Source organism: Hyperolius riggenbachi, chromosome 2 (assembly GCF_040937935.1).
Source record: "Hyperolius riggenbachi isolate aHypRig1 chromosome 2, aHypRig1.pri, whole genome shotgun sequence".
Lineage (NCBI taxonomy): Eukaryota > Metazoa > Chordata > Amphibia > Anura > Hyperoliidae > Hyperolius > Hyperolius riggenbachi.
In genome coordinates, this window is record NC_090647.1 from 545,620,865 (window position 1) to 545,632,994 (window position 12,130).

At 44.8% G+C, this 12,130-nt stretch overlaps 1 protein-coding gene and 1 long non-coding RNA gene across 8 annotated transcripts in view; one reads left to right on the plus strand and one right to left on the minus strand.

Moving 5' to 3' along the window:
- Positions 1-12,130, plus strand: part of LOC137547329 (uncharacterized) — a 235,422-nt gene that overhangs the window by 15,610 nt on the left and 207,682 nt on the right. For 3 of the 4 annotated variants that reach the window (XR_011026564.1, XR_011026563.1, XR_011026565.1), the window contains exon 3: positions 476-506. This is a non-coding gene — a long non-coding RNA (uncharacterized lncRNA). Of the gene's footprint in view, positions 1-475; positions 507-752; positions 848-12,130 lie in introns of those variants that run through there. The other variant, XR_011026566.1, reaches the window with a different exon arrangement.
- The window catches only part of LOC137547328 (T-lymphocyte activation antigen CD86-like), a 246,585-nt gene continuing 235,545 nt past the window's right edge, over positions 1,091-12,130 (minus strand). For all 4 annotated transcript variants that reach the window (XM_068270798.1, XM_068270799.1, XM_068270801.1 and 1 more), the window contains 2 exons: positions 10,113-10,179; positions 1,091-1,182 (listed from right to left, as the gene is read on the minus strand). In XM_068270798.1, coding sequence (XP_068126899.1) covers positions 1,125-1,182; positions 10,113-10,179 — 125 coding nt within the window. In that variant the 3' untranslated portion in view covers positions 1,091-1,124. The remainder of the gene's footprint in view (positions 1,183-10,112; positions 10,180-12,130) is intronic.

Consider the following 12,130-nt stretch of genomic DNA (forward strand, 5'->3'; position numbering starts at 1 on the left):
AAAGGTCTTCACCAGATGTGGCACACATGAACTTAGAGGATACACGATATTTATTTGCGGGACAAATTAAGTCCATTTTACTCAAATGTCTTGGTCTGTCCAGTCCTTTATATGCCTTCATTCCCTTAATTTACTTCATATTAGATGTGTAAGAAAGCAAAATCTCAGTTCTTAAACTTGTCAAGATAAGAAAAAGGAGAATTAAGTTATTTCCATGCACATAAATAAGGGACATTTCTACACAGATGGTCTTCGGTATACACCCCTCCTCAGTTTGTAAATAATATAGGTCAAAATGTACTTTTCATTGTGGTTGAGAAAATTCCATAAAAGCCTAAAATATTCTGAAACTATGTTACCCATTCCAGGCCTTCCTTCATTTCGACCCGTAATGATGTTGTTCGTCTCTTACTGTTTGACAAAAAGGTTTTCTAAAGATTTGTTTAACAGTTGACACGTTTTTGTTTTTTCCTAGATGCCTGAAGATACTGTTATTCTTAATAAAGGTAAATGTGCAGTATGAAATGAGATTTACAAACGGTTCCTTCCTTGCTCTTGATTTTTGGCAAACCCATTCAATGTCTCTTCTCAAAACGCTTTACAGTGGAAACGTAGTCATCAGAAAATGTCAGAATCTTAGCATCATCTTGTGAAGACCATCAGAAATATGGGGCAGTTGTGTCATGACTTTGAATGTAAGGGTAGTTTAGTAAACACTTTCCAACAAAAAATATTTTTTTTTTGGCTTCCAGAGGCATACCCATTGACACTTCGTTTTGCTTCATAAAAACCACAAAAATATAAATAAGATGAAAAAAATTGGAGTGCAATTTCTGCCATGTCTACCAGAGTAAGTATGTTTCGTTGGTCGTCTCTCATTGGGTGACATTCAAAAGATTAACTGCATTCATTGCTATGTACTCTGGTGTCATGGTTACTGCAATCCATATGCAGTGTCTTTCGTATATTTGATCATTTCGCAACAGTTAAGAAAGAACCAAAGAACCACACTGTATAACACTAGTTGTCCTGAGCGAGTTGGTCATCTATTAAGTAAAGCAGCCTAAAAGTACTGAGAACAACAAAGGTGAACTGAGAAAAAATCTAAAATATATTTCAGGTCATCAGGAGGATCCATTGGCTGTAACTTGCTCTGGAGTCATCAACGTTTCATGTTGGTCTCTGAAAGGAAAAAAAAATTGTAATAAATTTCATTTTCTGTTGATGGAAAAATAAAATCCAACTCATTTCATAATTTCTGTGGCAAATAAGAGCGTAACCATACTTTTTTTTTTTTTAAAGCATTTTCAACCAACTTTATTTTCCCCTGTACATGGGAAAGGGCCAAGATGCGTGAAATGTGTGAGGATGTTTGTTAATTATATCTACGTGTCTAAAAATACAGTTGGTTGGCAGTACGAATGCGCTCCAAGGTTGAGCGCATCCGTACTCTGCAAGCTTGGACTTGCATGTGTGCCGTATGGATGAGCTAATCTTCAGAACTACTTAGGGACGTAAGTGTAATGATCTGCTCTGCTGTCTGCACAGGCAGACAGCTTTTTGACCATTTTTTAGGTCTGAGTGCTGCAGGTCTCTGGAAAAGAGACCTGTCTTCACTCTGTGAGTTTCAGAGCTGCTGTTCTGGTGAGGAATTTGCATCCACTTGTCATGCAAATTGCTTAGCTGCTTCCTTTGATGGCTTGCAGTATAAATACCTTTTCCTCCCAGAATTCCCTGCTGGTCATAAAGGTTTGATCCTGCTAGGCTTACCTTGAGTCTCAGCCTTTGCTAATTGTTTGTTAAGATTATCTTAGAATAATTCCTTGGGGGTGCACTGGCATTCCTTCTAGCGTAGTCAGGTTATTAATTATCTGTATTGCCTTGTACTGTCTATCTGTTGCGATTGTCTTGTCGCCAGTGGCGGTCGACAGGAAATCATTCTATCTGTTGGGTTCGCATTTGCCCTAGCGGTAGAGGCGGTGGTTCCTTCTGTACTCTGTCTGGGAGTGTAGGCCAGAGCTGCGGTTGCTACTGGTTACTCCTTCTGTCTGTCTTGTCTGGAACGAACGCTTGCTGTAGGCTCGGTGAGGTAACCGTTTAGCAAGCGTTCGCATTCTCTATTCATTTTCATGTTACATTGGTTAGTTAGGGTTGGTGCGTTATGTCTCTGTTGCGCTTCTCATGCGGAGACCGCGCCATTAGCGTGTTTTGTCGCTGTTGCTAGAGATGAGCGTAATGGAGTAATTACGATTTCGCGAAATTTCGCGTAATTAGTGTAATTACGTTTATGGCCGTAAGTACATAATCGTAATGAAGAAGGATTTCGCGAAATTTCGCGTAAGCGTAATTTTCGCGTAATTTTCCCATTGCAACGGATATTACGAAATTAATGCGTATGGTCATGCTCCCGAAGCGGAAAAGTTGACGCATGTATCAATGTTAGGTAGCCGCCGACTTTAAGGGTTAATAGCAAAGCCCCCTTAAATGCTAAGAGCCTCAAATTTGGAGAATATATTAACGCGATCAGGAGGAATAAGAGGAAAATTTTTTTTTTCAAAAAGACCTTATAGTTTTTGAGAAAATCGATGTTAAAGTTTCAAAGGAAAAATGTAAACATTTAAAAACCCGCCGACTTTAACGGTTAATAGCAAAGCCTGCTTAAAGTTTAGGAACACCAAATTCCCAGGGTATATTAAGGGGATCAGTGGGAATAAGAGGAAAATTTTTTTTTTCAAAAAGACCTTATAGTTTTTGAGAAAATCGATTTTTAAGTTTCAAGGGCGAAAATGTCTTTTAAATGCAGAAAATGTCAGGTTTTTTTGCACAGGTAACAATAGTGTATTATTTTCATAGATTCCCCCAAGTGGGAAGAGTTTTACTTACTTCGTTCTGAGTGTGGGAAATATTAAAAAAAAAAAGACGTGGGGTCCCCCCTCCCAGACCTCTTTAACCCCTTGTCCCCCATGCAGGCTGGGATAGCCAGAATGCGGAGCACCGGCCGCGTGGGGCTCCGCACCCTGACTATACCAGCCCGCATGGTCCATGGATTGGGGGGTCTCAGAAGGGGAGGGGCAGCCAAGCTTTCCCCTCCCCCTCCGAGCCCTTGTCCAATCCAAGGACAAGGGGCTCTTCTCCACCTCCGATGGGCGGTGGAGGTGGAGGCCGCGATTTCCTGGGGGGGAGGTTCATGGTGGAATCTGGGAGACCCCTTTAAAAAGGGGTCCCCCAGATGCCCACCCCTCCTCCCAGGAGAAATGAGTATAGAGGTACTTGTACCCCTTACCCATTTCCTTTAAGAGTTAAAAGTAAATAAACACACAAACACTTAGAAAAAGTATTTTAATTGAACAAAAAACATAACCACGAAAAAAGTCCTTTAATATTCTTAATTAACCATTAATACTTACCTGTCCCTTTAAATAAATGATCCCTCGAAATAGCCTCGGAAATGTTCTATCAGTTACAATGTAACAAAGTTATTACAATGTAACAACTTTGTTACATTGTAACTACGCCGCACCCGACGTCACTCGCCGCCGCCGCATACGCGTCTGCACTGCACACATTCCCGACAGAGCTCTGAGCTATATAGCTCAGAGCTCTGAGAAGCATCTTTGTATTTTGGCTCCAAGGAGCCCCATTGGTCCTTAGCAGACCAATGGGGTTCCTTCAAATCAAAAGGAACCCCATTGGTCTGCTAAGGACCAATGGGGCTCCTTGGAGCCAAAATACAAAGATGCTTCTTAGAGCTCTGAGCTATATAGCTCAGAGCTCTGTCGGGTCCGTGCAGGACGCTAAGTCCCCGCAGCTCCCGCTGCCCTCCCCGCCTCTCCCACATGTCACCCACACGTGGGTGACATGTGGGTGACAGATGTGGGCTGGGTGGACAGCGGGAGCTGCGGGGACTTAGCGTCCTGCACGGACTCGACAGAGCTCTGAGCTATATAGCTCAGAGCTCTGAGAAGCATCTTTGTATTTTGGCTCCAAGGAGCCCCATTGGTCCTTAGCAGACCAATGGGGTTCCTTTTGATTTGAAGGAACCCCATTGGTCTGCTAAGGACCAATGGGGCTCCTTGGAGCCAAAATACAAAGATGCTTCTCAGAGCTCTGAGCTATATAGCTCAGAGCTCTGTCGGGAATGTGTGCAGCGCAGACGCGCATACGGCGGTGGCGAGTGACGTCGGGTGCGGCGTAGTTACAATGTAACAAAGTTGTTACATTGTAATAACTTTGTTACATTGTAACTGATAGAACATTTCCGAGGATATTGCGAGGGATCATTTATTTAAAGGGACAGGTAAGTATTAATTGTTAATTAAGAATATTAAAGGACTTTTTTCGTGGTTATGTTTTTTGTTCAATTAAAATACTTTTTCTAAGTGTTTGTGTGTTTATTTACTTTTAACTCTTAAAGGAAATGGGTAAGGGGTACAAGTACCTCTATACTCATTTCTCCTGGGAGGGGGGGTGGGCATCTGGGGGACCACTTTTTAAAGGGGTCTCCCAGATTCCACCATGAACCTCCCCCCCAGGAAATCGCGGCCTCCACCTCCACCGCCCATCGGAGGTGGAGAAGAGCCCCTTGTCCTTGGATTGGACAAGGGCTCGGAGGGGGAGGGGAAAGCTTGGCTGCCCCTCCCCTTCCGAGACCCCCCAATTCATGGACCATGCGGGCTGGTATAGTCAGGGTGCGGAGCCCCACGCGGCCGGTGCTCCGCATTCTGGCTATCCCAGCCTGCATGGGGGACAAGGGGTTAAAGAGGTCTGGGAGGGGGGACCCCACGTCTTTTTTTTTTTAATATTTCCCACACTCAGAACGAAGTAAGTAAAACTCTTCCCACTTGGGGGAATCTATGAAAATAATACACTATTGTTACCTGTGCAAAAAAAACTGACATTTTCTGCATTTAAAAGACATTTTCGCCCTTGAAACTTAAAAATCGATTTTCTCAAAAACTATAAGGTCTTTTTGAAAAAATAATTTTTCCTCTTATTCCCACTGATCCCCTTAATATATCCTGGGAATTTGGTGTTCCTAAACTTTAAGCAGGCTTTGCTATTAACCGTTAAAGTCGGCGGGTTTTTAAATGTTTACATTTTTCCTTTGAAAATTTAACATCGATTTTCTCAAAAACTATAAGGTCTTTTTGAAAAAAATTTTTTTCCTCTTATTCCTCCTGATCTCCTTAATATATTCTCCAAATTCGAGGCTCTTAGCATTTAAGGGGGCTTTGCTATTAACCCTTAAAGTCGGCGGCTTTTTTATATATACGGAGCGTTACGGTTTAACGCGAAATTACGGTAGCGTTTAATGCGAAATTACGGCATGAGCGAAATGCGAAATTACGCGTTGAAAATTACGCTTACGGTATTTTCAATTACGATTTTAATGGCAATTACGCTACTGTAATTTCGCATCGTAATCGCAAATTTTGCATGCGTAATTTTAGTAATGCGAAATTACGAAAATTTCAGCTCAACTCTAGCTGTTGCACTTTTCGTGCGGCGACCGCGCTTAGCGAGTGCGTTTGTTATTTTCCTTGGCGTTCTGATCATTATTGTTTGCTGTGTCTTTCTTACTACACCTATGCTCTGTCTTTACTCGGTCTTGTGTCACTGTTGGCAATCGCCATTCTTGCGATTGCGTTTCCACTTGGTTTCCGCTGTTGTGTGTTCACCGTCGCCGGGTGGTGACTAGATTGGTGGACACACATACATTCTGTCTCTGTGCTCACTTTCTCTCTACAGGTGCATTGCACCAAAGCTGGGTTCTGTTTTTTTATACGCTTGTGGAGGATTTCCTCAGTGTCGGCGCACATCTTGTGCGCTGACCACGGAGATAATTCTACAATCGTTACAGTAAGTAGTTAAAAGGGTACCCAAAGAGTGATGAAAATCTAGGAGGACGAGTAACTTGAACCGGGGACGGTGCAGTAATGATGGGATAGGCAGAGAACCGAGAAGACTCTATGGTATCCAGAGCCAACTCCACATGGAAATTTATGTGGTGCAATGGCGCCCAGAAATAACCCTCCTTGCCAGTTATTACAATGGGCCCCAAATTTATGTTTTTTGCCTTTCTTTTTCATATTGGCGGCAGAAGGGATAAGGTTGGGCATGGGGGGGGGGGGGAGGCGTTGCGGTGGCGGGGATGATTAAGGTTAGACTTGAGGAAGGAGATTTGTGGCGGCAAGGAAGTGCGGAGGCACTTCTAGTTCCTTCGAGTAAGTCTCATGTCCAAATTAGCTACACTAAAGGTGAGACTTATGTCAGTACTAAAAGCCACCAATGCCACAAATGCTAAATAGATAAAAAATAAAGTTTTTCTGTGTGAAGTTTGAACCCCTACCAAACTAATTAACCCTTTGTGTCACCTATACTTGGCCTTAAGATTCATGGACACCTGTAAAAGCTGCCGCCAATAGCGATTGGATGTTATCACTATGGCGACAGCTCGGGGACCCAATGCTATATAGATGCATCATAATGTTGTTGCCTAGCAAAGCTTTGCTAGAGACGCACAAGCTGGCAATAATGCCAAATAATGTATTGTGAGGTGTAACTTTTGGGTTTACGCCTAGCAAGCTCAGAACCAGAACTGTGTAAGGGGCTGCAATGGACAGTCCTGCTGATCCTCTGCTTCTAATACTTTTAGCCACAGACCCCGAACAAGCATGCAGATCAGGTGTTTCCGACATTGGGCCCTATGCAATTACCAAACTCGCCAGCGCTAAGTGCTGGCGAGTTCTTAAATTAGGCGTCAGCTAGGTCGCCTAATGCAATTGCATTTAACACCCCCCAGGGCGGAAAAGAACTCGCTTGGGCGATATAATCGCCCAGCAAGTTCCTTTCCCCCTATGCAATTGCATTTTGCACCCCCCGGGAAGCGATGCTTCCCGGCAAACATAGGTGCTAACTTTTCACCTGCTCTGAGCAGGCGAAAAGACCTATCGCCGGTGTCTGCGGGCTGTTTTTGGCATCTGGGAGCCTCCTTTACTAAGGAAACCCCAGATGCCAGTGATTTAAATAGGTAAAGGAGTCAGCTTTGACTCCTTACCTATTTAAAATGTAACAAAAAAACATACCTCCATCGTTCCGGCTCGCCGCATGTCCCACGCCGCTCCTCCGCTCATCTCTGTGACTGTCAGTGTTCCTGGAGCCGGCAAAGCATCTTTGAGTCTCCCGCCGGGGCTCCCCATTCATCCACTAGGTGGCCCAATGAGAATCATCCTGATTCTCATTGGTACAATTAGAATCAGGATGATTCTCATTGGGCCACCTAGTGGAGGAATGGGGAGCCCCGGCGGGAGACTCAAAGATGCTTTGCCGGGCTCTGAGAACAATGACAGTCACCGAGATGAGCGGAGGAGCGGCGAGGGACATGCGGCGAGCCGGAACGATGGAGGCATGTATCCTCTGAAGGTCCCGCGGTAGCGACGAGCGGCAGAAGGCGACGGGCGGCGGGTATGAGCCTTGCAACGATGCGCTGGCTCTTGCGACGATGCGCTGGCTCTTGCGACGATGTGCGCGCATCTCCCGGGGAAGCGAGGCTGCAGTGCTGTAGTGCTGAAGGACAGCTCCCCAGCACAAATGCCTCGCGCCACATCGCTGGCCACACAGGAGCATCGCTCTGCGAATACCTAGTATTCGCCTGAGTTATACTCCTTTACACAAGGACATCGCTCAGGTGAAACTGGCAATTGAATTTGCCGGTAAATCCTGAGCGATGTGAGGAGATAAGAAGCTCGCATGTTTTCAGCTTCTTATCTCCTCGAATTGCATATGGCCCATTATTCTCAGACCTGACAAGATTAGTTGCATGCTTGTTTCTGGTCTAATTCAGACATGACTGCAGCAAAAGAGAGCAGCAGAGCTGCCGGGCAACTGGTATTGTTTAAAAGGTAATAAATATGGCAGCCTCCATATACCTCTCACTACAGTTGTCCTTTAAGGGGTAAAAACCTCAGAACCTGAAGTGGTTAAGGTTAGGCATTGGTAGTGGGAGGGTTTAGTGTGAGAATAGGCTTTGGTTTAGCTATAGCTGTAAAATGGTATTTAATACTGATATTTTACTATTGTTTTTACAATTGAATAGTAAAATATTGGTAAATTTACTGTTATTATACTATTGAGATAACTGTGCACACTTTTTTGACGTACGTGGGTAGCAGCCACTGTGGGGCTCACTTCTTTCCTTCCTCTGATATAGGGGTCATCTGGTAGTCACTAGCCATGGTCTGGCCCCACTAGCTAAGCAGAGTAATGTAAATTGCTGTTTCAGTGTCAAGTCTGCTCCTCTGCAATGCAACCACCGGTCACTTCCATACCTCCTGAACTGTTCCTGCATGAATTAAGATGTATGTGTATTGCACTATGGAGCACAGGTGGGTCACCTTTTTTTTGGAGGGGGGGGCGGGTAGAGGGATGGTGACCACTTTTGTATGAAAGGAGGGGGATTTAAGGTGGCAGCACTTGTTATGAGATGTATTGGAGGTTTGGATTTCTTATGGGACAGGGTTAGGTGGCCAAATGGGGGGAGGGGGGCAATGGTGACTGCTTAAAGAGGAGATATGGTAGGCACACTGGTAATAATACTAATAATACTGTCAATGATTGTATAGCACTTTTCTCCCGTCTGAATTAAAGCCTTTTAGATCTATGGCTACAAAGGGCACACTCAGTAGGCCACTCTGAAATGTTAGAGAATCTTGCACAAGAACTCCTTACCGAATAGGGGCTTGCTCCAGCTAGGTTTCCAGCTGGGGGTTATGTGGGCTGTAGCTGTTATATGACCCTGGGCATCCCGCTGGAGGGAGTAGAAGACAGAGAGGGGAGCATTATCAAAGTTCTGGTGAGGGTTCCATATGGTTATGTCCCTATGACATGGAAATTGGGGGGGGGGCTCCAAAACAAATGGAAAAGCGTATTGGGGCAGTAAGAGTTGCAGAGCAGTGCTGAACTAGTCAGCACTAGCTATGGCTTTGTGTGTGTTTAATAGGGGGAAAATCACAGCTGAGCCTGGTGTTGCAAGTTAATATATCCATTTTTATTTCTTCCTTTTTAAATATGTAATTTTAAAACTCGGATGTTGCAAAATCTATTTCCCCTCACTGACTTCTACAAAAGTCCTTCAAATAACAGAAATTTCAACATAAATCCATGGTCATGTTCCTCATTTTAACTGGTTGCTAAAAAATACTTTGTGAAATGACATGGAAGTTGATTTCACTTTTTTGTTGTTGAATTATCAACAGAAAACAATTACAAAAATAACACATTTTGATTAACGACTTCCGAACATTGATGGTTGAAATCTATGCCCTGTGTGCAGCCTCTTGTCTCTGACAGGATGTAGATTTCGATAGCCTGCCTCTGCCACTGTCACGCTTCCGTCACCGCTAATCTCAGCTTTCTAATGACAGCTGAGCTTCATGCACCATTCAGGAGTCAATGGCACCAGTGTGCTGAGGGGCAGCTGTCAAGGGTGAGAACCTGTGATCCCCATCCTGGAGGTGTGTTGATTAGAGATGAGCTTTTGATTTCCGTGGAATTCTGATTTCCGCGTTTCCAAACCATTCTCCATGGCAGAAAATACCATGCGGAAATCGTTATGTGGAAATCGGAATTCTGTGGACTGAGACTCAGAGTTTTAGGCTAATCACAAGACTTGAAAGTATTGGACCAATCAGAGAGTCAGTATTGTACTGAAATCAGATAACTGCTGAATTTGTAGGCCAATTGGAAAACTCAAAAGTATTAGGCCAATCAGAGACTGCAGAAATTTACTTTGTTTTGGGGGTGTGGTGACATCAGTTCTGCTCCAGGATGATGTGAACAGGCACACCATGCAGGCGTAGAGGGAAAGAGGTCTGGTGAAAGCTAGGCCAGCTAGGGAGCAGGGTCAGCCTACACACTTGTGGTGTAGTGGTGGGGTTTGGTGGAAAAACTCGTGTTTGTATTGCTATTTACAGGTTTGGTGGAGTGTGGTGTATAGGACGCCAGAATTTCTGTGCCTATATTTTCCCGTGAGATGTAAATCCAGCCCTGGTTAAAAGTATAAATCTGGCACTTATAATATATTGAGTGAGTGAATGTAAAGTTAGGATACGTACTGATGATTGTCTCTGCTGGATCCGTTTCTCCTCCGTCCCATTTCTACGTTTGGGTTCCTGCGTCGCACTGAAATTAAAAAGTCAGAATCACTATAAACACCGAATGTTTTGTGTGAGTCAGAATACAAAAATACCACGAGAAATAAAAACAAAAAAAATGGAAGTGATGGTTTCAGATTTACTCTGTACTGTAAACTCTAAAACCGCAATTCTGAAATTCTGCACCCGCTGAAATGTAATGCATGCTTTTTGCTGATGATCCACAGTCTAAAACAGCTACCGAGTATACTGATTAATTCTGAAGCTCAGTATGCTCCAAGTCTGACTGAACCTAGTTTAAAATAACCCTGAGACGAAGGGGCATAAAAGATTTATACATACCTGGGGCTTCCTCCAGCCCCCTCCGCGCAGATCCCTCCCTGGCCGCAGTCTAAAGCCTTCTGGATAGTCCGGTATCAGTCCAGTTCCCCCAGTAGTACTGTGCAGGTGCAGAATGCTCACAGTGACGGAAGCGCGGCGGGATGGGCACACGCAACTGGGCTGCAGATGCGTGTTACGCCCGACTGGCCAGGACAGTGATCTGCAAACTTGGCTCTCCAGCTGTTAAGGAACTACAAGTCCCACAATGCATTTGCCTTTATGAGTCATGACTGTGGCTGTCAGACTCCTGCAATGCATTGTGGAACTTGTAGTTCCTTAACAGCTGGAGGGCAGAGTTTGCAGATCACCGGGCCAGGAGAACAGGACTAATACCAGGAGATCCAGTAGGCCTATAATGCATGAGGAAGTTTTGAAAGAAAGGTTAATTAATATATTTATCTGCTGTGCCAATTTAAAGCCCCCTCATGGCGCATTTAATAAAGGCAACCATTGAACAGATCGCTGGAGATCATCAATGCCAAAATATTGGTAATTTTACAATATTCTACTACTTAATTCATATAGAAAAATGTTGGTAATATTCACCAATATGTTACTATGACCTAGCCTAACTCTACTCTCACACAGAACCCCAGTGTTAGAGGCCTAACACTAACATGATGATGGTGCCTAACATTAACCCCTCCAATGGTGCCTAACCTAAACCCCTCCAATGGTGCCTAACCTAAACCCCTCCTGATGGTGCCTATTGCCTGACCTTCAACACACTAACCCCCCCCCCCCCCCCCCGGTGCTTGACCTTAACCCTCCCCAGGGGTGCCTAGCCTTAACTCCCCCTAGTGGTGCCTGACTTAAACCCCTCCCACTGGTGGAGCCTAACCTCAGCTCCCCCTGCCTAACCTTAACCTCCCTCACCCCTCGCTATTTTATTAGGTGAAATTTTCAACAGGCCGTTATCAACTATTTCACCCTCATAAACCTCAAGCTGCCTGTTGATTACAAGTCAATATGAAGCCCCACCTCCCTACTAGCCCATGGTGGCTGATCAGCTAGCAGGAAGTGATGGGTTTAGCTAAAAGACCAATCATTCTTTCCACGGCATGCTCATGTCGCTAAAAGTGGAGTGTATCAGAATAAAACACGCCTTAGAGAATAGTCACTGTACAGACATGTTGCTCAGCTGAATCTCTGGTTCTGCTCCATGAATAGGAGGAGGGAAGCCAGAGGCAGCAGGTAGACATACATCTGTGCACACTGACTAGATCATGATTATTCATTTCAGCTTAAGACAACCTAAAGCCAGCATATATGCCAGGTGACACCTGGTCTGAGCACACAGCTCTTTTTTCTTTGTAGTTTGCAATTGCCCCCCTCCCCCCAGTGGTGGCAGCATTTCATGGGGCTTGCCCCCCCCCCCCCCCCCCCCCTCACCCCACTATTGGTGTGTTCACTCCCAGGACAGGCATTTTGCACTAGAAGTTGTGTACAATCGTAATGGTGAGGAATCTATCCTTTTAGACGGACATTGCCCTAGTCTTCCATCTGCGTTTCTCTGCTCCCCCCCCCCCCCCCCAAGGGGCAGTCGCAGCGCTCCTGGACAGTGAGGTGCTCTCTGGGGGAATCCGCTGCATTGCTAC